At 40.9% G+C, this 27,732-nt stretch overlaps 1 protein-coding gene across 1 annotated transcript; it reads left to right on the forward strand.

The window, feature by feature from the left end:
* Positions 1-241: 241 nt before the first annotated feature.
* On the forward strand, positions 242-3,007 carry LOC147887216 (uncharacterized). Its single transcript, XM_087394040.1, has 3 exons — positions 242-628; positions 789-1,031; positions 1,340-3,007. The coding sequence occupies exons 1-3, from the start codon at positions 285-287 to the stop codon at positions 2,067-2,069; spliced, it is 1,317 nt and encodes a 438-aa protein (XP_087250166.1). The 5' UTR covers positions 242-284; the 3' UTR covers positions 2,070-3,007.
* The last annotated feature ends 24,725 nt before the right edge of the window (positions 3,008-27,732 follow it).

Raw genomic sequence — 27,732 nt, forward strand, 5'->3', positions numbered from 1 at the left:
GATGTCGAAAAGTCGTCGAGGGAACCATTCCAGGCGGGCCGGACAGGGAGTGAAGACCGCCGATTCCTCAATAAGTGAAAATAAAAGAAAAGGTACAGAAGGCCGGCCGGAAAGTACGCTTCGGGTAAATATATCCATAGATTCCAATGGAATCGTGCTATTGTACGAACCAAAACTCTTTCATAGTCACCATCTTCTTCTTCATCAACTTCTTTTGCAGCTTCTTCATCGCCATAGCCAATTCTGCTCGCCATCTCCATAGCCGCTTCTTCCTCTCCATCGCCATGGTCACCACCCGTGCAGCTGCCCCCTCCGTCCGCCTCAACTCCGATTGGCAATCCAAATATCGCCTCCGCACTCACCTCCTCCTCTCCTCCCCCCCCTCCCCCCCCTCCTCCTTCACCATCTGTGTCGTCGGTCGCTCCGGCGTCGGTAAAGCCTCCCTCATCAACCACCTCCTCTCCCAGCTCTTCGTCCCCATCTCCCACTCCTCTAATTCCTCCCTCCCCGCCCAAGAAACCACCTGCTCCATCCATGGATTTCGGTTCAGAGAGATCCCTGCATACGACGGCCGCCACTCCGTCGCTTCCTCCTCCAAATGGCACTTTCATCGATCCAGCCATGGTAGGTATCTCCCTACGGCTCTTTTCTGCATCCTTTGCCTTGGAGCCGTCGCTGGTATTCGGAGTGATTTTTCCTGCAGTCTTTGCGTCCGATTACCAATCTTTCCTGCATTCGTGTCCTGCGCCTGTATCCTGAGATGCCTGTCATTGCTTTGGTGCTCGCAGCAATGGTGTTAAACTCGAGCTGGAAGATTTTGTACAAGTGTATCGGCTTTTCGAAGAGGAGACCAACGCCATCATTTTTGTGGTGAACAATCGGATTACGCCGGAGGATCAAAAGCTCATGTCCCTCGCAATAGAGCACCGGAAATTTTTCTGCGTAGTCCGCACACACGCCGACAGCCTCGTCCGCATTACAGACTCCACTTTCCAGAACGATCGCCTGGAAGAGTTGGAGGAAGAAATACGGTGGGAGTCTCTTCGATATTTCTTGAATGCATTATGAGAGGCCTGCAATCCGGCAAGGTTCCGTTCCGTCTAGCGAATTCTCCAGCCTTTGTTTTCAAAATTAGAATTACCATTGAAGCCCTGGAGCTGTTGATATAATCATAGAGGGTCGGACTTCACAGAACAAATCTAGCGGATGATGCCTCTTACAGTAGTTCCGTGGGATTTGTTGAGTCAAACGAATTCGTTTAAGCTGTGTTGTGCTTTCGGCATGATAAATTATCCTTTTAAAATCTCACTTTTGATGCTTGTATGTATTCACATGACAGGGGAGATCTTAGCTTGGGCGGCAGTCTTGATGTGAGAGTCTTCATCGTGTGCATTCCATGGCCAGAAAGCAAAGCAACTGATTCAAAACTTGAAGGCTCCGACTTGCAGGATGTTTTGAAAAACGTTCGATCTTTGCATTTCCCTCTGCTACAGGCCTATCTTTCTGAACCAAAAGGACTTCTCGATGAGCTTCAAATCCATGGTTTTGTGAAGGAAGAAGTTGGGAAGGTATTGGAGCCTTTTCGCAATGTCAAGAAACGCTACCAGGCATTGTACTTTTCAGAGCATCTTGTGGCAGGCACGCTATTGCCCATTGCAGGTCCAATCATGCTCACTTTTACCAAAACACTCTACTTAACTCTGAAAGCATGCTCTGAGGTTGGACTTATTGAAGATGCTGATGATGCAATTCAAAAGGTTAATGCTGAGGCAAATAAGCACCTGCTAAGTACAAAGATCGCTTCAAAGGAGGGATTGCTCACAGCTGTGCATGACTCACTGGTGCATATCTTTGGAAAAATTATTTTTGAGATAGCTATAGCAGAGGTGGTCTCAACTGCAGCTGAGATAGCCCTCAGTGGGACTCTGCCGCTTGTTGGCCCTGCAATCTCAGCCGCTCACCTGCCGAGCCGGTGCAGGAAAATTGCAGACAAACTTGCAGTGAAGGCTTGTATGTTGCATGAACTTTGGATAATGCAGAATATCTCAGGGTTGCTTGGTGAAGCGTAGTCCTGGTCTTTCGCAGAAAAGGTTACGCATGCCACAATAATGTAATGCTCGATGTCAGTCTACAGCAATCAGGAATCGGCAAGAACCAAATCTAAGAGGGTATCGAGCTTATCTCAGCAGGTGTTTGGAAACAGCATCCGATTGTTCGGGTAGTCCATGATCCATCCAAGTTACAGAGAGGCATGTCTCGAGTACTTTTTACAGACAGTGGTTACTTTCTCATTGGAACTTGTACATTGCAGTGAAGTTGTAATCTAAGAAAATGGAACCATCAGTTCTTCTTTCGCTTCTTCTTCGAGCAGGAATAGAAAGTGCAGAGTCTCAACTGTAGTTTCGGAATGAGCTTACAAATTTTAACTTCATGATCTCTAGAAAGCCTCCTAATTCAACAGGGTTCTATGCTGGGAAGCCCTTTTCGACGGCAGGAATTGATCTTTTTGAACGGCACACAAAAAAGATACTTTGCCTACGTTCTCATTTCTGCAATGGCAATTTGGCTATGGGATGGTCACCTTGGAGTTTCTCGATTCGCTAATATTTGATAATTTGATCAATTCAGTTAGCATCCGCCTATGCCAGGAAGAGATATATGTTCTTATTTGCACATCCTGAGATATGGGTTTAATGTGAGCAAATCCAAACACGATTCAAGGCACTATTGTACGCAAATTCTGCAAAACTTTTCAAAGCGTTTCTTAGTAACGCTATCATTAGGTGTTTAGATGCCTGACTCCAACTAAACAGCATGATTTTCAAGGTGCTCAAGCCCCTTTCTTCCTTCCATTCCCTTTTCTCTTTAGTGCTTCAACCCATCTCGTCTCGAGGATTGTATAGTTGAACTTGTGCCCAGTTCATTTTGGTTACAGGTGTTCCTCGAACTCCTCGCTTGTTGCCCACGTTCTTACTATCAAAGAAGATTCTTTTTAAAACTTTATAGGTCAAAAATGCCCTGTACTACTTTTTCTTTTCTCTAAATTCGAGGATGCGCAGATGTGAGATTCAAAAAGCTATATAGCAGTGTATAGAGCTAAGCAGAAGCTCCTCCCTCCTTATTGCAAATGGTGATGTGCATTTCAATGTGTTGGCTCTTAGTTGTTCTTACATCGAGCATTGTTGGTGTACACGAGGAGAGAGAGAGTGAGAGGTTGAAACGCATGATACAAAGTATGTTTCTTAGAGTTCTTTACTGGATGTGTGTATTTGGTTGAGCAGACTAAGATAGGTAGATAGCAGGCGTGAAAGCCACAATGCTTTTGAGTGGTTGGGTCACACTATGTGAGCGATGAGATTATGTGTTCTCCTTAACATAGATACATCTCTCCAATGTTGTGTTCTTTAATGCAAGACAAGGATGTAGCCTAAGTTAGAGCTCCACGTTTCTCTAAATTCAAGGATGCACATGTTCAACATTTTCTTTCCTCTAAATTGAAGGATTCACATGTAACATTATGGAGGGACATTCGAAACTACACAAGTATAGAGCTAAGCACAAGCTCCTCCCTTCTTATTGAAAATGGTGATGTCCATATTGTAGAGTATCCACTAGTCCAATGTGTTGGCTCCAAGTTGTTCTTACATAAGCATTATGTGTGTACATGAGAGAGAGAGAGAGAGAGAGAGAGGGGTTGGAACCCATGATAGGGATGGTATGTACCTTTGAGCTATTTGGTGGATGCGAGAGAGAGAGAGAGAGAGAGAGAGAGAGAGAGAGAGAGAGGTTGGAACCCATGATAAAGATGGTATGTACCTTTGAGCTCTTTGGTGGATGTGTTTGGTTGCGTAGACTTGATTTGGATCACACTATTTGAGCGATGAGAGTATAAGTTCTCCTTAACATAGATGTATCTCTCCAAACCCCTTTAGACAAGTGTTCTTTAATGCAAGATAAGGATATAGTTAGAGCTCCACATGTTACAACATCTTCAGCTCATGCTCCAATGAGAGAAGTGAAATTACAAAACGCAAGCACCTTGAAACATTGCAGAGACTACTTTTTTATGGAAGCTTCAATTGTAAAAGAATTGCTTGATGGACACTTGTTCCATGTATAGATTGACAACCTAATTGATTTTGATGGTAGTTGAAGTTGTCTTTGGTGAGTACTCACATTTTTGCATTTTAGGCCTGTTATAATAAATAGCCTATCAAACAAGTTATATTAAGGTATATATTATATTTTGGCACATGCTTTGGTGTGTGATTAGACATCATATTGGAGCATAGATTATATGAGTTTGGGTGGAATTAGAGCTTTGGTTTGTAATTTATTGGACCAACAAGTTGGTCATTGTTTCAGTTATTGGACTAACAAGGTCACTAGCCAAACCAACTAGATTGTTAATCTATTGACCAAACCAATGAGGAGGTTGCCTAATTTAGTAAGATGGTTGAATTGTAAGTCAAGTGATATGGGAATCTTACAAGACTGAAAACTACTATGCTTATTGTGTTATAATGCATTTTATGCTTTCGTGTAGCGTATGGGTTGCTTAACAAGCTGATTTCAATTTGGTATCACGAGCCTGGTTGCTTAAAGTTATCTTAGTGTATTGTTACGAAAATTATATTTATGATATATCTTGCTTTGGACATTATTATTTTTAGTCGAGTGTGACTATGGCAAAGTACTCCATAGGAGCGCACCGGACGCGGCGGGGGTCCTAGTGGATACTTTGTGTGGTTAGTTGGGGACGCCTGACTAGCTTGTGTTTTGCCATGCTAGACGATCGGTATTGTGGGTGATTCCATGTTAATACTGATGTCGCTAGTGTTATTGGTATTGTGCTTGATTATTGTGCTTTGAGCACGGTTATGTTGGGATCGGTTGATTCGGTGATTCGTTCAATCGATTGTTAATAACTAATGTAATTGGCGACTTGAGTACAGGTGATGGAACTCATAGCGAGGATTGGAGTTAGTACGAGGGTACTGATCGAGGTGTTGCACAATGCATTATGTATGGCCATGGGCCAATTTTGTATTTGTTTAATTATTGCAAGTTTGAGCAATATTTTTTGTTGAGGACATAAATCATTTTGGGCCCTAAGATGGCTATGTAAAGCAAATCCCTCATTTTTGGTGCTTTTATGAAAAATCATAAATACTCTAGATGAGGAAGCGTGAGCCACTCATCTCCCATTCTTGCTGTCGTTTTCATGGTGTGATTGTGTTCCCTTTCTCCAATTGATTAAGTGGTGAATTTGTGTGAAGATAATTACCTTCTGGTTTCAGTGGTATCAGAGCCTTGGTGACGCCCTTGTGAAGGAGGAAGGCTACCTCGTGGTTCGAAAAAAAAAAAGACACCTTGGAGAGAGAAGCTTTGTGGAGATTCCTAGAGGACAAGTTCATTCTTGTGCAGAATCGGGAAAAAAAAAATTGACCGCGCGTGTGTTTTCAAGGAACTGGAAAGCTCTACTAAAGGCTAAAGCCTTAACTCCTCCCTGCCTAACCTTGTGCAAGCCTTGGAGCAGCTACCGCGAACGTGGGAAGAGACATCATCAAATTGGAGCAGCGTGCCTCGGCCATCACGCCACGCGTCTGCACTGTGCAAAGTAGCAGACTCACTACAGAGACCCTGCGCCATCTGTCCGCCGCCTTAGGTTGTGCACCCGTTTTGTCTCTGCTTGCATAGCCTCTTGCCTTGGGATCTCCGCACGCCTGCTGCAGACTGTCCGGGGACCGGGAGCTTCACCTTTGTGTCGCTCTACAAGAATGTGGCCTGGCGATGCCGTTAATCCATCGCCTCTGGCCCTCTGACTCCGCGCACAGTGACAGCGGCAAAGGTCAGCCGCCTAGAGACCTTGGAAGACTCTTCTCGATCTGCGCGCCTACCCGCGGAGTGCAGGGACAGCAGCCGCAGCAGCCCGCTTTTGGCTCATCAGCGTCAGCGCGCCCACTGCAGGACTCCGGTCAGCACACCCACCAATCCATCACGTTCTCACGGACTACGGAGCATTGAGTAGCGTCTGACCGAGACCAGCAGTCAGCTGACCGTGCAAGCTCAGAGTTTGCTTCAAGACTCGGACCAGCCGTCAAATTTGAAGGGTAGCCTAGAATTTCATTTTGAAGGGCAATTTAAGAGCTATCCTTCTTGTACTTTTGAAGGGTGACGTGGCATTTCCTTTGTAATTTTTCCAGATCTCTCTATTTCCCTTCTTGGGAATAGTAAAAACCCCTTTGAAGGGTGTTGCCGCCTTCAAATTTGAGGGCTGACTCGGACCTTTGTAGAATCGTGTGGATGCAGACAGCGACAGTTTTTGCGCCATCGCCCTTGGGAAAATAACCCCTCCAAGGGTCCTTCAAAGGATTTGTTTTATTTATTATAAAAAAAAAAGAGCGCACTCTAAGTTTCTAAAAAAGAAGACGTTTTCCCTCTCTCTTGGGCGATTTGCAACACAAAGTACGAGGCCGTTTCATCGACCATCAAAGGCGTATTTTTAAAAAAAAGAGAGAGAGAAGAAGAAAAGGCAAAGCAAAATCTGAAGAAGCTTGAATCAAGAGGGTGATTGGAACCACAAATCACCGAGCAATTAATTGGAGATCAGTCGAGCGCAAAGGCGACTTCAAGCGACATCATTGGTCACATATCTCCCACTCTAGTCCTTTCTACCTCCGATCAAAGAGCGAGATAAGTGATTTCTTTTGCTTTATATTTCATACACTTAGTATCTTCCACCATCCATTTCTTACCATACACTTGAAACGCACTTTTTCATCCGTTTAATTCTCATACACTTAGTATCTTTATTTTTTTCTTGCTCTGCTTCATTTGTACTTATTACATTATCATGGCGCATCAGCCACAACCACCCACGCTCCAAGAGCAATTAGATGCACTTCAGGCACAGTTGGCCGATGAGCGTGAGCATAGGGAGAGATTGGAAAAGAAAATCAATGGTAAGAGAAGAAAGAGACATTCATCTGATGATGAGTTATCCGATGATGATTCTGACGATGATACTATTATCAGGACAGTCAAAGCCACACTGAGAGCACAAAATTCGAGGAAGAAGAGTAAGATAAGTAGAAAAGCTTTCTCATTTCAAAATTTTTGATGGAAAGAAAGAAGCATGCACTGTATTGTCTTGGATCAGTCAGCTAGATGATTATTTTTCGGGGGAGAAATTATCTAAAAAAGATAAGATTAAATGTGCTGCAAATCATTTAGTAGAGAGAGCTGCACTATGGTGGAACATTACTAAGCATAGTAAAAGGCAACCAAAATCTTGGAAGTTTTTTCAAAAGCTCATCAAGCGAGATTTCCTTCCCTCACATTTCAAAGCAAAAGCTGGACAACAATGGGACACTTTCAGGCAGTTCGATAAGGAAACGATCTCCACATATACTGATAGATTTTGGCAAACGTTGATCCAATTACAGTCTTTAGAGAAAATTAATGAGCGTGATCAATGCAGGAAGTATGTGGCAGGTCTAAAGTCTAAGTTGAGAGCCGAGATTAACATGTTTCATCCTCACTCACTAAGCTCAGTAATTTCTCTTGCAATGAATTGTGAAAGGAAGAATGGGATCCCAAAAGAAGGAAAAGATCTGGAACGGCATGTACCCTTCCATAAGAAAAAGAGATTTGATAAAAAGCCCTTCTTTAAATCTAAAAATGGTTTTGTTCCACAGAAGACAGATTCTTCTTCGAAGCCAAATGGTGGGACTTTTCCAAAGAAAGAAATAAGGTGTTTCAAATGCAACAAGCTGGGACACATAGCCACTGAGTGTCCTGAAAGAAAGAAGACCCCGACGGCGAAGGTGCACATGATTGATGACGAAGCAGCCAAGCAAGAGGGAGGTAAGTATAATTGTCATGCTCTTCTAAAGATGAAAGTTTTTATTAATGGCAAAGAGGTTGTTATTTTGTATGATGATGGTAGTATACATGATTTCATTTCGGAAAGGACCTTAGCAAAGCTAAACCTAAAGTCTTTCCCATCTAACTATAAGGTCAAAGCTGCTTTTACCAAAACAAAATACAATTGCACTAGAGAAGTCAAGAATCTTGAAATCTCAATCAAACCCTACAAGGATACACGAGAGTTTCTAGTGGCACCCCTATAGGGAGTGGACATCATCTTAGGAATGCCATGGAGGCATTAATACAATCCTAAGATAGATTACGATTCACATCAGATGTGGATTGAGAAGGACAAACAAGAGATATGTCTGAAAAGTTCAATGAAATCTGAGGTCAGTCCTTTACTCAACCACACCCAAGCCAAAAGAGCAATTAGAAAATGTGAGAAGACATATCTTATTTTAGTGAATACAGTTACGGCTACTCAGTCAAACACTAAGCCTATGCACCAAAAATTTCTTTCTCAATTTTCTGATTGTTTCTTAGAGGATTTACTGCCTGGACTACCATGTTCCCGACCTGAAGATCATAGGATAGAAATCCTACCGGGCAACACTCCACCTTGCAAAGCTCCTTATAGAGTCAACCAGCTAGAGCAAAAGGAAATACAAAAGCAAGTGGAGGAATTGATAGAGAGAGGATTGATAAGACCTAGCAGTTCTCCTTATGGAGCACCTGTCTTATTAGTCAAAAAGAAAAGTGGAACCTACTAAATGTGCATAGACTATCGTGCACTGAACAAAATCACAGTGAAGAACAGATATCCAAGCTCTAGGATTGATGATCTTCTGGACAAATTGAAAGGGGCCAAGGTCTTCAATAAGATAAAGCTCAAATTCGGCTATCATCAAGTTCGTATGGTAGAAGAGGATATATACAAGGCTGCTTTTAGAAAACGGGACATTATGAGTTCTTAGTTATGCCTTTTGGGTAGAAAACGGGACATTATGAGTTCTTAGTTATGCCTTTTGGGCTAACTAATGCTCCAGGTACTTTTAGTAGAATGATGAACCGAGTCTTTCTTAAACACCAAGATTGTGTGGTAGTGTTTTTCAATGATATTATGGTGTTTAGCAAAGATGTTAAGGAACATAAGGAACATCTGAAGCTAGTCTTTTCACTCTTGAAAGAAAACCAATTGTACATAAATCTTGAAAAGAGCAGTTTCTTTCAAGATCAGATAGAGTATTTGGGTCACATTGTATCCGTCGATGGGATTCAAGTAGATCCAAAGAAGATTGAGTGCATAGTCACATGGCCTAAACCCCGAGATATACATGAATTGAGATCATTCTTAGGATTGTGTAGCTTTTACAAAAAGTTTGTCAAGAATTTCGCATACATTGCACATCCATTGACAGACCTTCTTAGAAAAGCTAAGCATTTCTTATGGACTAAGCGCCAAGATAAATCTTTTACAGCTTTAAAAGAAGCTCTCACACAAGCTCCTGTGTTGCAACTACCCGATTTCTCTAGACCATTCTTTGTAGTTGTAACCGATGCTAGTGGATATGGAATGGGAGCCGTACTTATGCAAGATGGACATCCAATAGCATATGAGAGTCGAAAATTAAAACCAGCAGAATGCAATTATAGCACATATGATAAAGAATTAACCATTGTTGTGCATGCTTTACGAATGTGGAAACATTATTTGATGGAATATGACTTTCTTATCAAAACCGATCAGCAAAGTATCAAGCATTTGTTGACCCAGCCGCTTATATCCGATAGGCACATTAAGTGGGCATCATTTATACAGAGTTTTCAGCCCATGATTCAGTATCAACCTGGAAAGGAAAATGTAGTTGCTGATGCTCTTAGCAGAAAGCCAAGTATTAATCACATCACTACTGTAGAGACCCAGCCTTTTGAAGGTATGAAGAATTCTTATCAAGGGGGTCTAGACTTCTCCGATATATGGAACAAATTAGAAAATAACAATTGGAATCCTATGTTGGACTATTCATGCACTGATGGATACCTCTTTTATCAAAAGAAATTGTAATGGAGGAAATGCACCAACCACCATATATGGGACATAGGGGAGTGACTGCCACTTTACAAGTGATAGCAAGAGAATTCCATTAGCCTACTATAAGAAAAGATGTGGCTAAGTTTGTAGCCGAATGCATCACTTGTCAAAAGATCAAGAGTTACAAAGGCAAGACCCGAGGATTGCTAATGCCTTTGCCTATTCCTACGCAACCTTGGGAACAAATATCTATGGATTTCATAACAGGTTTTCCCACTACAGTGAATCAAAATGATATGATTTGGACGATAGTATATCGCTTTAGTAAGCAAGCTTATTTCATCCCATGCAAGAAGACTTTATTCATCATGGCTTGCCAAAGACTATAGTGTGTCTGATCGAGATTCGAAGTTTTGTAGTAATTTCTGGACTGCATTATTTCATAATCTAGGCACTAAGTGAAGCAATTGCAATAGCTCAAGAGAAGTACACAAAACAAGCTAATAAGAAACGAAAAACATGCTTTTTAAAGAAGGCGATTATGTACTTCTTCGAATTGAGAAAAGAAGATTGAAGAGTGTTGAGAAATGGCCAGTAATCAAGATGTCGCCATGTTTTTATCGACCATTCAAGGTGATTCAGAAAATCAATGATCTAGCTTATAGGCTTGAATTTCCTGATAATTATAAAATACATAATGCTTTCCATATCAACCTCTTCAAGTCCTTCAAAGGACCTTTATCTATTCATCCTATCTATGAAGAGGCCCCATTGATTGTTGATGAAGAAGAAATTCTAGAACCCGAATGCATTGTTGATCAACAAACCTCGACCCGAAAAGGAAATGTCTATACTAAATACTTGCTCAAATTTAAGAACCATCCAAGAGATGATGCTCAGTGGATACCTGAGTGGTTCTTTCGAACTTTTCCAGACCTCCCTAGTTCCTATAATCAAACACACAACTGAGGTCAGTTGCAATCCAAGCAAGAGGGATGTTACGAAAATTATATTTACGATATATCTTGCTTTGGACTAGTCGAGTGTGACTATGGCAAAGTACTCCATAGGAGCGCACCGGACGCAGCGGGGGTCCTAGTGGATACTTTGTGTGGTTAGTTCGGGACGCCTGACTAGCTTGTGTTTTGCCATGCTAGATGATCAGTATTGTGGGTGATTCCATGTTAATACTAATGTCGCTAGTGTTATTGGTATTGTGCTTGATTATTGTGCTTTGAGCACGGTTATGTTGGGATCGGTTGATTCGGTGATTCAATCAATCGATTGTTAATAACTAATGTAATTGGCGGCTTGAGTACAGGTGATGGAACTCATAGCGAGGATTGGAGTTAGTGCGAGGGTACTGATCAAGGTGTTGCACAGCGCATTATATCTGGCCATGGGCCAATTTTGTATTTGTTTACTTATTGCAAGTTTGAGTAATATATTTTGTTGAGGACATAAATCATTTTGGGCCCTAAGATGGCTATGTAAAGCAAATCCCTCATTTTTGGATTAGAGGGATAATTTTGGCTCCTTGGTGCTTTTATGAAAAATCATAAATACTCTAGATGAGGAAGCGTGAGCCACTCATCTAGGGAGGGGGAGATTGTACCCATTCTGTTGTCATTTTCATGGTGTGATTGTGTTCTCTTTCTCCAATTGATTAAGTACACTTGACAAGTATAAGGCCATGATGGTGGCAAGGGGATTTGTACAGATGGAAGATCTCAATTATGAAGAGACATTTGCTTCAACGGTGCCCCAACAGTGCCAATGGAGATGATTTGGATGGTGATTGTATTGTTGGTGTCCCAATTTGTAGTGGTCCATCTTCTAGATGGATCTCAAGCTAGCATTCCTAAATTGAGACCTCAAGGAAGAAGTTTACATGGAGAAGCCACCCAAATTTTGAGGACAAAGTTTGCAGACTCAAGAAAGCATTGTATAGGCTAAAATAGGCTCCATGAGCATTGTACCAGATGATCAATGATTACTAAATTGGTAGAGAATCAATGGTACCAGAGGATTAATGATTACTAAATTGCTAGGATCATTCTAATATGGAGTTTGTCAGATGTAAACCTGTATCTCCATACAAGAAATTGATGGTGATTCTAAGTTGATGATATTCTAAACATCATGATACTTCCTCCAAAATATATATGGGTTGTTTGTCTAAGGAGGGGCCATGACAAAAATTACACTGTTTATTGTGATTCCACACTTGACTAAATACATGGACACACGGTAATCCACTTTCAAATATTGCTTCTTGCTAGGAGCAAGGGACATCTCATGGATTAGCAAGGAATAGCCTACTCTAGCATCCTACCAAAGGAGGCAAAGTAGTAATCAACATGTATGGCATGATGTGAGTCTTTAATATGGCCCACTGGATGCACGGTTAGAAGAATTGAAGCTCCTTGATAGCTACATTTAAAAAAGGAGCTATTTTTTATGTGAATTTCTTCGTTTGGAATTTGGCATCATTCTACGTTCATCAATGTTCAAGAATATAGATCCATATAAGACTAGACAAAATATTTTGTCTAGTGGGATAACTCGAGGTTCATTAATTAGTTTTTTGACAAAAAATAGAAGCATATAAACATGCAATATATATTCAATTCCCTCCATTGTTAAGGAAATACCCTCAACTCATAACATAAAAAACTAAGTAGATGTATTCTATTGTAAGAGCTTCCTCATAAAGCTATATGTGGCAAGGATACTCAAACAAATAGCACTTATTGCACTTGTAGTGGGGTAGTCTTATGCTAATAGATTTGTTTGGAATTACAATTTAGTGCTGATCAATCACATATAGCCATCCCATGTAAGATCCAAACAAAAAGCCAAATCCTCTCAAATCTGCTCATCCAATGTTTAGGAACTAGAACCTGAAGAAGGTTGTTAGTCCCGACCCAACTAAACTCTATGTGAGACTGTTCGAGCCTCTCTTCCATCTAGGTTAGGGTGTCCTTACCTCAAAGACTCCATCTCTCTTGAATAAGCATTAAGCCAAATCTATTAATTCTATAGTCCCATATCAGAGATTGATAATTGTTCCATGCTCGTCTGTCCCATAGGTCTTGCTAAAATTTGATTCCCTTAAATTATTTAGTTGAAGATCTCCTTTAATAGTCTCCTCTCTAATTGGTGAATCTCTCCAAATTGACAAAATCCAGATGCGTCTCTATTGTAGAAAGTACATGTCCTTCTAGAGAAACCTTTCCATACTAGTGCATACAATAAGCCTTCCCAAGCTCTCGACCATGGGAGGGTTACCAAAAAGCGAGCAAGAAAAACCGAGCAGAGCTATTACACCGAGCATAAAAAAGCGAGCAGACCATCCAAATCATTCATTTATTGTATTAGCGAAAGAATATTGTCACCAACATCAAATACAACTGAAAACATGAAAGGGCCAGAAGTGTGGTGTAGGAAAAGTTACTACTCCTTTCTGTTGGCTCTAAGCATCCTATTTCTCATTATAGGCACCTCTAAAGATCCATTACCTCTCACATGGATGAACGAAATCTGTCTATATATGTATTACCTTTCACATGGATGATCAAAATCTATCTATATATGTATCTATTTCTTATTTACAACAAATAAAAGGAGCATAAGAAGCTTCAATTTTTGGATTATTTTCCCAACCTTCTATCCGTCTATCCTAACATCATATGAGCATAGAAATAAACTTTTATTTTGGCTTTTGCATGACACTGTATTGTACTTCAAAGCCACACACATTTTTCATGAATAATCTGAGGATAGAAGAGTTTCACAGTCTCCTTAATCATGGCACCTTAAATTTATGGAAATGGGGTAAGCCATTAGAGAAAGCATTTAGTAACAGCAAGGAAGCCATGCAAAGAATTAAGCCAGGCAGGCAGTGATGCCAAATTAGTTCTCAACCAATCAAATCCCATCAGTCCACTTTCACGTACTTGCTTTATGTAGTGGAGCATATTTCATAATGCATCCAGTATTTTAATGGAAAAAAAGTTCATGCACAGTAGAGTGAAATACCAAAGGTACTGAAGCTAGTCCAAACCAAAAGATCTTCATTATTTCCATGTATATGAAAATCACAACCCATCGACCTTGCACTTACAAAAAGTGTCCATGACATGTTTATGCAATAGATACTAAAGAAATATAGAGATGTCTCTTTCATCTACTCCACACTTGTTTGGCTCTACTTACTTTCAAACATTTGTAAAGACTAAAGGTATTGATATACCAAACCCACAAATCCTTGTTATTGTATGTGTAAAACATTACCAAAATTGAGACAGGGATCTCTTTTCATCTCCCATACATTGCCACCATTCTCCATACACTCTGCACATGTTAGGATTTTGCCACCTTCTTGTGCACCTACTCCATGCGTGCAAGGTTTCTACCACCGGCTAAGGCATGAAACAACTCCACCTTTGTAAGTGCAGCCTGATGCATGAATTGATGGACTTCTGCAACGAGACCGAGCACCGAAATGAATATGAAGTATATGTGTTTGCAAGGCATGTATGCATTCTTTTTTGCATCACGTTGTGCGAAGTCCAAACAAGTGCAACGTGGAAACTCCGCAATTGTCACAGCATAACTAACCTTCTTAGCTATTGAGCCTGGAGTCCGCACGTGAAACACATGAGACACATTTGGAACAATGATATCCTCTTTCAAAACCTCGCCACTTTCTATCATTGCCTTCGCAATCCTTTCTTTGAATTCCTTACTCAATTTAGATCTCCATCTCACAATCTTTCCATCACGATGACATGGACGTGCATGGCTTACTGTGTTGCCTTGTTGCACTGGATCACCTTGCCCAACATCCTCAAGGACAAAGCCTGCTTTTATCAATTCAGCTATCTCTTCAATACTTAGAGAGGTTCCTTCAGCAATCTTCCACACACCAGGTGAATCCCCTGGCACACCTTGAATAGATCGATCCACGTTCCAAGTATGGGTCACCGTTGTATTGCAAAACCAAATAAATTGCTCTGTGATTCCATTTGGATGTTGTCTTCTACCTTTGAAGCATGGTGCAGGCACTCCATGATCAGCCTCTCTACCCTGTGCATTAATCAACACCCCACACCTCCTTCGCATATCTTTCATGTACCCAAAGCATGTGACAACACTGTGTGGATCAGTTCTCCGTATTGCCCAATTGGCAACATGCACATCTGTCTCTTTACAAATTGGTTGACCTAAATGGCTTGCTATATTTGGCTTTCCTCTTTTACCAAGCACTCTATTTGTTGTCACTGTGATGTACTCTGGACGATGACTGTCTAGTTCATGCTCCTCAATAGGTAATCCTGAACCCCTCTTTCTTCTTGTTGTCAAGGGTTCAGTCATGGGTCTCTTCAACTCTGGAGAGTTCAATCCAGCCTCTTCTAGCACAACCTCTGTCAAATCCACAAGCTTATTTTGTTGTGCTCTACTTGAATTACCCTCAGAAACTCGTCTTCGCAACACCTCCAAATCTGGTCCAGTCCCAGAGTGCTTTCCTAACATGTATGCATGATAATGGGCACTTTGTAAAGCACTCATTGCAAGATCTGAAACTGAAGCTTCGTATAGAGACACATATTTTTGCAACCCATGACCCGCTCTAATGCTAGAGTGCTTGTTCTCAGATAGATTTACTGTAGGTACAAAGCCAACATTTTCATGTTGCGTTAAGAACATGCCTCCCCATTGACTAACACGAATGTCCCAAAAGGCCATCCAGACTTGGAGGACAGTCAATTCACCTTCCTTCACATGGCTAGGAGACCAAAACTTTCTAATCCTATTTTTCCATTCATCTGCTGCGGCATCTGTGGTTGCGTTTCTCCAACTTCGACATAATGATTTGTGTTCCTCTTGAAACTGGGAGGTAATGCAGCGTCTTGTGTGATCAACCATACTCATTTCCCAATGGAAAATACAAGTTCTCTCTTTTCCCTCCATTCTATTTTTCGGCCCTCCATTGTACACAGTCCTTACAGCCAACCAATTTGAACCAGCACTATCTGCCATAAACCCTCGAAAGTCTGGTTTCTCAAATCCATTTTGCAACATTTGCTCATTTAACATGTGCCAAAATTGCACCTGTGCATCTGTGTTCTGTACTTTGAACTCACATGTAGCAATGGTCAATAGCTCACGTATATAGGGGTCATATACATGAGCAGCCATAGTGGCCCACCCTTTAACACGTTGTATGTGATCAAAATGCACCCACATTTGACCAAGATTTCCCCCAGGCCTCATTCTATTAACAAGATCTACTCCAGAGGCAGGGCCTATAGAGGACATTTTAAAAATATGAGGTTGACTCTTATCTTGTAGTTGGCCAGGAAACAATATACTTTGCAGGAAAGGATAAGTACATCTCTTCTTCAAGGCAAGGATTGCATCCAAGCCTCCATCACCAATGGAAGAATTCTTTCTTGCACACTCAATAGATCTTTGAAGGCGCCTCCGATGGCACAAAGGGGTTATTGTTTCCAGCATTTCATTTAGCCTTGTCTCAGTTAATTCTTCATGCTTAGTGTCTTCATCAACAAGCAACATATCCATCAATATGTCTCTTGTAACTGTCATCTCAATGTTCTTACAGGATGCATTTGGAGACACCTTAGCACGCATCAAAACCATGTCCTCTACATGTTGTCTTTTTTGCCTCGAGATCCCTTGTTCCACTGGGTGGTTGTGCATACCCATATGAATTGCGCATCTGGTAACTCTTTCACGGTCATGCGGGAGACAATAGTACATGATTGCAGCACATGGTTCTACACACTCTGGTGACTCACCACAATGCTTGCAAACTAATGTTCCTATCTCCTTGTTGAGTGGCCCTACAGAGGGTGTCTTCTTTAGCTTGCCTTTCCACTGTGTTTCATTTACTAAACCAGTGCGCTCATTGTAAGCACAATCCACATTATAACACCTCAAATAACCTCCACATCTGCTAAATCTTACAACACCTCTAAAAAACTCTTGTGTGCTTGTCGTATACTCTGTCCAAATATGCCCATCACACCTCTGATCCATTCCTTTCATAGGAGAGCCTGAACTTATTGGTGGTAGCTCAAACAAAACATATCCATCATATCTGGCTGGAAGTTCTTGCACGACATGCATCGATTGCGCACTTGAAAAGGCGACATGCAAAGAGCTAGACAATGGAAGCCTTTGCAAAATTGTAAGTACACTCACCTCTTCAACAGAAGTTGATGATGCATTTGACACTATTTTTCTTACGACCACCATGAAATGTTGATGGGTTCGGCCATCCAATCTGAACCCTTTCTCTCCCCCTTCCAAATCCACCAAAGGTTGACAAATAGCAACATCTTCAATTCCAATCTGTTGATGTACTTGAATCTCTTGATCTCCAATGGCAAAATGGTCCTTAATGTCTGTTAATGCAACCTCACAAAACTCAGTATCATATCTAATAGCAAGTGTTTGAGAGTGCAAATATTTTAGTAGAATAGTTTGAGGTGCCATTCTATTGTCTTAGATAGAAGAACATAAGTGCAAAGCCAGTAGAAGGTGACGAGAAGGGGAGGCCTTGGGGAAGGTGTCAAGAAATGGAGAGCTTTGAGAATTGCAGTAGAAGGTGACGAGAAGTGGAGAAATGTAGAAGGTGACGAGAAGTGGAGAAATGTAGAAGGTGACGAGAAGTGGAGAAAGGTGACAAGGATGAATCTTAAATTTATAATTTTAAATTGATATTATTATTATATTGCAAAGGTGGATACGAATTTATTCTGTGAACTTGTACATGATGCGCTATATCGACATCACATTAATCTCTGCCCATCAATCTCTCGACCTTAGCCCACCACTCCTACAACTCATGCAATGAGCCACCAACTGATGATGTCGATATTGAAGCTCTATTAACTTCACGTTAACTTCTATTATCATGCCAACTTCTAACTATGATCTTCTGACTATCATGATCTTCTATTTATGATCCATCAACAAAACTATGATCTTCTGACTATCATGATAATGATCTACCTAACCGAGTGTTCTACCTAACCGAGTGTTCTGCCTAACTGGAAGAACTAACCGAGCGCGGCTTCCATCTGCCTAACTGGAAGAACTGACGCTCCTAACTCAATGAAAACTGACGTTCAATACTGAAAACTGACGTTCAATACAGAAAACTGTCAGTTCCATCTTCACTTCAGGCATCTTCGCTCTCAAGCTCTCAAGCTCTCCCTCAACATCTTCGCTCTCCCTCGACATCTTCACTTCAGGCATCTTCGCTCTCAAGCTCTCAAGCTTCAAGCATCTTCGCTCTCAAGCTCTCCCTCGACATCGACATCGCTTGGAGTACTCGACATCGACATCGCTTGGAGTGCTCTCAAGCTTGCACCTCGACATCGACATCGCTTGGAGTACTCGGGCTTGGACATCAACTCGCTCGGAAACTTAAACGGCACCTTCGCCATCGAAACTCTACAGCTCTCTCGCCATCGAAACTCTACAGCTCTCAAGCCATCGAAACATAAGCTCTCAAGCCATCGAAACTCTACAGCACTCAAGCCATTGAAACGTAAGCTCTACCGTAAGCTCTACGTTAAGTTTGTTAAACGTTGCCGTAAACAACTTAAACGGCAACGTAAGCTCTACCGTAAGCTCTACCGTAAGCTCTACCGAAAGCTCTACCGAAAGCTCGCATGCAACGTAAGGCTCTACCGAAAGCTCTACCGAAAGCTCCAGAAGGCTTCACGAGCTCTACGAAAGCTATACCGAAACCTCGATTGCAACGTAAGGCTCTACTAAAAGCTCTCAAAAGCTCCATAAGGTCCTTCACGAGCCTGGTACGCTTCTCTGTTTGCATTCCTTTCCGATTCTTCTGCCCGTTTCTTACTTGTCTGTTAGCGTTGTTGAAACTTGTCAATTCATTGATCAGCTCCCAGAAAATGAGGGCTCGATTCACAGGCCTGTGCTAGAATCAAAACGAAATAAAAACGAAGCACTCGAGAACTTAATTTCCTACGTGACGAAATCAAAACGAAGCACTCGACTATCTCTGCTTGGCAAACGAGAAATAGAATTCACACCGAAGAGGCAGCCAGCGCCATGGCGCCATTGCAGTGCTCAACGCTTGCGAAAGGACTCACTGTGGGCTTTGCACTAAATGAATCCGTAGTCATCTCTGTCGAAAATTCTAAAGGTCTCCAGCAAATGTTTCTCTTCCTCACCCCCGAATCACTCCCAACTTCCGTCGAAAATGCAACAGGTCGAGGTCGGTCCGAATCACTCCCAACTTCCAGAGCCTCGTGATGTCTAAGTCGTTCGTTTGTTTTAGTATTTCTGTCTTGCATGTTGCATACCTGAGTGTCTGGGAAAAGAAAAGTGCCTTCGCGAGTGCGTCCATTGTGTCGTTATGTTTAGTATGTAGGGAAGGCAGTGAAGTTCTTAGGCTGTCGATGGCGGTGATGCTTGTCTTCTTTACTGACTGTCGGCTCCTTACTGCCCTTCTTAGCATTTGCCGAGTCCCCATTTCTAGCCAAGCAACTCGCGGGCGCCCCCTCAACACCTCTGAGTACTCTGCCAAATGTTTTGATCTTTCATGAGCGCCACAGTCGCCTCTTCTTGATTTTAGAAAATGATGAAGAAGAGGATGCCGATCTCTTCTTCTTTTGCTTCTTCTTCTAACGTAAGGCAGCTCCCTTTCATGGCTTGAGCACCGCGTATTAATACGCGGTGCCAAAGTGTATTAATACGCTCTTATCTACAAAGTGCCAAAGTGCCAAAGTGCCTTCTCTACAAGCTCTTTATCCATGGAACAGTTATATATCTTCGCCTTTTCATGGCTTGAGCACCGCGTATTAATACGCGGTGCCGAACTCTCGTATCAAAGCAAGCTTATATGACTTCCTCTTAGTTTGAATTATCGCTTCCTCTTTAATTAAATCACTCTTTGAATTGCCACTTCCTCACAGATCACAAAGCTTTTTGATCAAATCTTCGTCTCCAACTAACCTAGAGCCGTGGAGATAAAATCAAGTACCATTGTAACAAGTTTGGAATGAAGGCCTTTCAAGCAAGCTCTAAACGTATTTTTTTCATTGGTAGAGCACGCGTATTAATCCATGGTTGAAAACCTTTTAATCTTGCTTTTTTCCAAATGTTCTACCATTTTCACATGCTACAAAGGTTTTATAATTTGCCTTTTATCAATTCTCCATTGAGGTGATTTGTTGGCAAGAATGATGTGTTTTAGGAAACGATTTGTCTATGAAAATTCCATATTATTTGCGCTTGAGGAAGGCAAGATTTCAGATGTCATTAAACAAGGCAATTTGCAGGTTTTAGCTCAGCGTATTAATACGCTGTGCAAAAGGTTGTTCCTCGTGCAGATTTAGGAGGGCATATTAGTGTTGTGCTCGTGCTTACTCTTGGAGCCATTTGTTGGGGCTTGAGCAAAAAGGTGAATTTTGGCCTGCCTTGATATAGCAAATGCTTGAAAAATAACGGATTGATTGTTTTTTCATCATGGATTTCTTTTTTGTTATTGGTGGATTTCAGTCTTGGAATCATGGTCAAGAAGAGGGTTTTGAATCTCAAAAAGCCTCCTCTTGCCACTACTGCAAGGGCACAAAGAAGGAAAAGAGAGTGCCCCCCGAGTGAGGGATCTGTCCATGACAATGTAGGGAACGAAAGAGAGGTTCTTGAAGTGGATAGTGTTACAATTCAAGGTATGGATGAAGAAATTGAGCGGTCACTTCCACAAGAGGATGAAGAGATAGATGTCGATCTTGCAGAAATGGAGGTGGAGATGGCAAGAGGAGGTGATGTCATTGGCAGATGCAGACTCCTTGGCTCTGATGAGTGTCCACGAATACCATTGTGTAGGATGATTCCATATGCTCGTGTACGTGGTTTGAGGTCTGATGTGGCAACACTTAAAAGTGCTTTTCAATATGAAGGTTACTTACCTGAAAAAGGGGCTTTCATTGTTTCTCTTTGCACTTCAAATGGGGAGGAAACAAAAGTCACAAATGAAGTCAGAGAAACATGGACACCATTGTGGAGGGAAGTTGAAGGTGAATTTGAAAAGGAGCTTGCAAGTAAAAAAGAGTGGCAGTTTATGTGTAAGAAGATGTTTTATGTATGGGAGGGCAATCATCGTACCACTGCATGGATGCAATTGATTTCTGAGGCCTACATGGAGACTAAGTCAAGACACATTAGGGTGATGTGCACAGTGATAGACCCTCGCCGTACTTCAGAGATTGCATTGCTTGCTGGATTGCAAAGAATGAATTCGTAAGTACATTAAAATATTTTATTTGATGCTGTGCACGATTTGATATGAAAACTACTAACTTGAATGCTATTTGAACCTTGTCTATATGTGCAGATTGAATGAGCATGCTATCATTAAACCTAGTGTACGAGACACTCTTGTTAACACAAACAATATATGTGAGTGTGATGCCACCTTGTTTCTTAGTACTTTGACTAGTGAACAATGTGTAGTCATTGAAAAAGCAAGGACAAGGGATTCAAAAGGGAAAAAACAATGGTACCCTTTGACAAGAGGATATCTTGCACGTTTGGTGTTTCAAGTGTGCTCATTTTTATTGTATTCACATTTCTCATTATATTCATTCTTTTCATTTAGCAAGATTAGCATTTTTAATTGTATCCATTCACTATTTCTCGAGGGTCTTGATTTCGTAGGTTGAATACACTGGAGACCTTATGCAAGCAATAGAACATGTGGGAAAGACAGTTTCTGAAGAGAGGAGGGCAGAGGCTGAGCGCAAAGAGCGTACAAGAATTCACAAAAAGTACTCGGATAAAATGGGAATGGTATGTGATCATCTTTTTCTTGAATGCTATTGATGGCTTTTAATGTGAAGTATCTTATCTTTTTGCTTATGCTGAATCATCCTAGGTGCTCAACATCCTTGATCCTAAACTTGGTGATGTGTGGAAGAAAAAGGTTTTTTCATTGCGCTTTGAAAGTCATGATTCTATTGTTACCTTATCCAAGCTAAAGTATCTTGCTAATGCGGAGTTGAGAAATGAGAAGAGACTCATGTTGCTATCACTTCTCGATGCCAACAAGAGGATGAGGGAGATGTATTTTATGCCTGCAGGAGATAATGAGTATAGAGGGTAAGTGTTTCATGCCTATCCTATATTTTCCCAGGATGGTATGTGCTTAGTTGGATTTCTTTCTTTGATGTGCTAGTTTGATTTCTTTCCAAGTAGGTGGTTAACAAAGGAGACATTCCTTGAGAAAGTGGAGATCCAATCATCAATGGCTTTGGAGGATTTATGTGCACTTTGTGCAATGACCCAGCCACTTGATTTGACGGAAGATTATACATTGCAACAATATATAGAGGACATTAAGTTGGAGGGACGAAAGCATATGTTTGCTTCCTTGAGATCCAGGGATGGCAAGGCTGAGCTCAAGAGTGGGAGAAGAGGAGATGGAGGAGCACAGAGGAAGGCAACAGAGCTTGATCAAGCAGCGCAGCGTGTGGTTTTTAGGTATAGTTTTGAGTTATTTTGTTATGTTGCATTATCTTTGTGAGCACTTTGACACAACATTAAATTGTATGTCATACAATCTTTATGGTATCTCTCCCACTTGGTGCAAGAAGGAAAATTGAAAGATCTCCCTAGGCAGTGCAAAGGGTGGTTTAGGGTTACCTTGCAGTATCTTTCTAAGAGCTTTGACACGACATTAAACTGTATGTCTTTAAGGTATCTCTCCCACTTGGTGCAAGAAGGAAAATTGAATGATTTGCCTAAACAGTGCAAAGGGTGGTTGGAGATTGGGAACCCAGCAAGTTGCATGTACCCAGGAACCATGCATGCATTGTCTCAATGGGAACTTGCACACTGCCCTTGGTGGATTGACTTCACCGATGGTCAAGTTTTAACAAGAGAGAGAGATCTCTTCACACAATATTCTACAAGCAAGAAAAGTGAAGATAAGGCCACAAGCAAGACAGACAAGGGGAGTCAAAAGGCTACAACTTCTGTGTCACCACCAAAGGATGTTCCACCCCAGGATGAAGAAGGTGTTTATTAAATCATTTTGATAAATTACAGGATTGTTGTGGAAAGTATTTTTGGTTGCAGATTGACCGATTTGATTTACTTGCACAGTTGTTGTAGAGATTACAGCTCGTGTTGATAAAGAACGTCAGGAAAGCATTGGCCAAGACCAAGGTATAATCATTTCTCCTTTCACGAAACAATTGCTCTATATACAATAACTCATTGTTATATCATTTTCATTACTGCAAGAAAAGGTTGTATTGTTATATTTGTGATATTGTATATTACAGGAAGTAGAATGGTTGTGAAAGAGATGATCACTTATATCTTTCATCGTCCATCACCTATGGATCCCACTGTGTGTCGAGGAGACACATTGCTTTGCAATTGTTCCATTGGAGATTATATTGCCATGGGCTTGGACTTTGTTGATGGGAAGAAGAATGGTGTTTACACGCAAGCTCATGAATTTTTCTTAGCAGTGGCTCAAAAAGAAACAGACTATAGGAGATTTGGCAAGAAGGTGAAGTGGGCTGCAAACTTTATAATGCTTGACTTTCCGACTGGTTTTGAGATTTGTGGAGATGTTGGCCTCCCCTCATGGAACAAACTCACAGAGGATCACTTGAAGTATGGCATAGCTGTAGCTGCAGCGACGTTGGATGATGATGGGTGGTTGGTACTCATCTGTCCATTGGCAGGTAAGCTTCTATTTACATCCATTTACTTCCTTCTTTTGCTTTACTTCCATTTAAGACTTCGAGAATGGATGCTCTTTGACAATATGGATATTTTGTATGATCTGTATATGAAGGACCATGTATTACATGGATGGAACGATATGTTCGTGCACAAGGATTGGAGGTGGACCGTCGTGTATTTGTGCTAGAAAAGCTTCCATATGGTCACATAAATGTACATGAAGGAGAAGATATGTTGGTGAGTTGGGTTCATGAAGTTTCTTCTTATCATTGTTGTATGGTGTAAGAGATAAAATGTCAATGACATATGTTCCTTCATCTTGCAGATGCGATCCTTCATGCTTGTGTTTGTAAGGCGTGTGGGCCATAAACCACCAACATTTTATGTGGAGAGTAAACCTCTTTTTGACAAGTTGAATGTTTGCCAAATGAGTGACCACTGGACTCATTATCTCCCTGACATACAAAAGACAGCTCGAGGAGCATTAGAGAAATCTGCGAGTTTCATTGAGTGTTTGTTGATCCTTTTGTGTCCTCCTGGTGGTTTGTGCATGGAGATGGGATGTGGTGTGGCACCTCTCATGAGAGCATGCTTGGCAAATCGGCGTGCATGCTTCTCTTTTGATAATGATGTTTTCATTGTGAGTAGTGTTGTGGAGCCACTTGTGCAGACCGCCAATGCAAAGAGAGCTCGATTGGAACTTCTTGATCAAGACATTGAGGGTGATGAGAATGCTATTGAGCCTCTCAAAAACCCTTATGACTCATAGTGAGCTACTTTTAGCTTGACTTCTTTTGTGCTTGTTTTGGTGATATTTAGTGACATTTTAGAGTTGTGTGATTAACATGGTCAGGGGTAATGACAAACTATGGTGATTGGTGTTTTTAATACTTTTGGTTGGAGGAAGACACATAAATTCTAGCACTCATCTAACTATTCTCTTATGCCACACTTAATTAAAGACTCACTTCATGTGATCTTATGTGATATTGGTCAAACTATGAAGTGCAAATGATAAGTAATTTCTTTTGGAAAGTCAAATGTAATGCTTTAGGATGAGTACGTCTTGTCATACATGTTGTTTTGAAGATAGGAATGAAGCATGGTGTGCTTGGGTGTAGAGTTCATTGCTTGCATTCTTAAATGTGATATGTCACAAAAATACTTCAATAATGTTCAATAGACAAATAGTCAAATAGTCATATATTTACACTGTATATTGTGTGTGTAGTGAACTACCATGCTATGCAGAAGCAATGGCAAGGGAAATGGTGAAAAGAGATAAGACTGTTCAAAGGATCAAAGGGATGAAACAAGTTCGTTGCGTCTTTGTTGATGATGAATGCTCAACAAGTTCGACCTGAGCTTCAGTTTGTTGTTGAATTATAAGTCAATTTATTGCTTCAACTTGGTCTTCAATCGTTGAAAGGAAACTAAGAAAGACTATTGGTGATGGATTATCATGTTCCATAAGATATTCTAGTGCTTCTATGATCATGTTTGTTGACTTTTTTTGTTTCTAGTTGTCAGATCCTAAGTCAATTGTCATATCTATAATATACTAAGCACGCTAATTGGATAGGATCATTTAGAGAATGTGGGACCTTGGATTTAACGTGATGAATGTAAACCGTTAGATCAATTCAATTAGAGTGGTATCAATTAGTATCATGAGGTGCGCCTGATTCTTGCATTGGGTTCTGAATCCTCGAACCACCTACAGGCTTTGAGATCATGCGGATAGCATAGTTCGTGATCAATCTTTCTAGGTTTTCTCTTATCTTTAATTTGTTTCATGGAGTTCCATCACCATGCTTAAAGGACAGAAGTCAACATCCAAATAATGTTCTATAATGCTGTTGTTGTAAATGGCTATTGTTGTAAATACTATATGGCCACTAATATGGCCACTATGAATGTAAAAATGATGCCTGGTAGAACGAAATGGATATAGCCTATTTCAACTTTAAACCTTTGTTTCATAGAGGTCCAATAAGATCATTCTTGCAAATTTTTTGGGTGGATTGTTTGTCTTCCTAAATAGTTTTAAGATGGAGGGGAATGTTGGGATCCCTCCATGGAACAAAGTCATAAAGAAACACTTGGGGTACAATATAGCTACATGGGGCTGGTGATGATGAGACTATTATTTTCCCATGTATTTCTTAGATGGACCATGTTAAATGTGTTACTTGATAGGATAGGCATGCAACATCATGTTTTCAATTGCATGTTGGAATCACGACTTTAACTATGTAAAGTGTACTCTCTTGGTTTTCGCTGCTCGCTTTTCTTACCTCGCTCGGTTTTTGTCGCTCGCTTTATCGACTACCTCTCGACATGGCTGTCTATAGCTCTGACCCTTAGTTGTACATTGTTCATTTCCAAAGATGGTGGAACCTTCCGATAGGGGCTTCCAATGTGTGCATAGGACATGTTTGACCTTCACTATCTTCCACCTAACCAGCTCTAACCATATCGAGTATGGATTGAGGAGAGCCTTTAAGATCTATCACCCATGGATCAGGTTGACAATTTCTCAATGTCAAATATCCCCGAACCACCAACCTTTTTAGGCATAGTAAAAAATTTCCATTGAACCTTAGCCACATTTCTTTGACCCAAATCACCCCCCACAGAAGGGTCCTAAAAAGAGAGTTGATATGATCAAAGGATTTTTTACAAAAACCGGCACAAAATAAAATAAATAACAAATGTAGGATAAGTGTAATCATTTAACACAAGCTTCCTTCTGGTCTAGGTGGGTTGTAACCCTTGATTTTCCAGCTTTCCCTTTATTTTTTGGATGACTCAATCCCACCCGTCTTTGTTCGAGCATTTAAAGCCCATGGGTATGCCTAGTTGCCAAAAAAAGTCACCCACTTTTAAGCAATTGTATCTCTTTCTAAGAGTAACTCTAGTGGAAGGTGCTTGGTCTTGAAAAACCCAGTCTTACTATGGTTAATCTTGGATCTAGAAACCTCACTGAAGGTATTCAAACAATATATAATTGTCTCCACTCACCCTGCATCATTTTGGGGTCTGAGGTTGGTATCATCTGTGAAACAACATGGCGCCCACTTGGAATTTCAATGCCCTTAATCTTGCCCTCATCTAGTGCTCCCTATATAGAGGGTTTGCCTCTATTGCAAAAAGAAGGAGTGATAGAGGGCAACCCTACCTAATTGACCTTTTCAAGGAAAAGGCTTCAGAGGATTGACCATTCGTTTCAATCTTGGCTCTGTCTTGTGTTAGAAGGATGTCTAGATCATTGGCCCTATCCCCATATCCTTGAGTGACCTTTCTATGAACCTCCATTCCATTCTGTCATAAGCCTTACCAAAGTCTACCTTCAAGAAACAAATGTCTTGCCCTTACTCCTCTACAAACTACTCTAAGCCTTCCCAAAGTGTCAAGATTGCTCTAGGATGTGTCGACGTTCAATAAAACCTTTATTTTGCTCCCTAATCCAATCTTGCATTTTCAACTTAAGCCTCAAAGCTAGTGCTTTTGCAAATATCTTATAACAGGTGTCAAGCATGGTGAGCGGCCTTCAGTTCTTGAGATCTTCTCTCTCTCTCCCCTTGGGCATGAGTTCAATCATCCCCATGTTTATCTACGGTCTAGGGGAGTTCATGCATCTTGGACTTTTGAACAACAAAAGTATGAATTTGTACAATTGGATATATTCTAGTATGACCTTAGCAGACATGCAAATTCTTTGAATTTTATCCACATGGTGATCATCTATTCAACTATATGGAAATATCTTATGTGGGTGAAGAAGCCCCAACAACTAAAATTATCATTGTAGAATTTGAATTTGTACGATTGGATATATTCTAGTCTTACAAAGGTGTGTTTTTCTATCACCTTAACGGACATGCAAATTCTTTGAATTTTTGTCCAAGTGGAGCTATTCAACTATATGGAAATATCTTACGTGGGTGTAGAATCCCAATAGCTAAAAATTCTCATTATAGAAATTTGGACTTTAGAACAAAAAAATCTAAATTTGTGAGATTGGATATATTCTAGTCTTACAAAGGTATTCTAAGGTC

Source organism: Dipteris shenzhenensis, chromosome 23 (genome assembly GCF_047967505.1).
Source record: "Dipteris shenzhenensis isolate YYH24624 ecotype China chromosome 23, Dip_SZ_1.0, whole genome shotgun sequence".
In the NCBI taxonomy this organism is placed as follows: Eukaryota; Viridiplantae; Streptophyta; class Polypodiopsida; order Gleicheniales; family Dipteridaceae; genus Dipteris; species Dipteris shenzhenensis.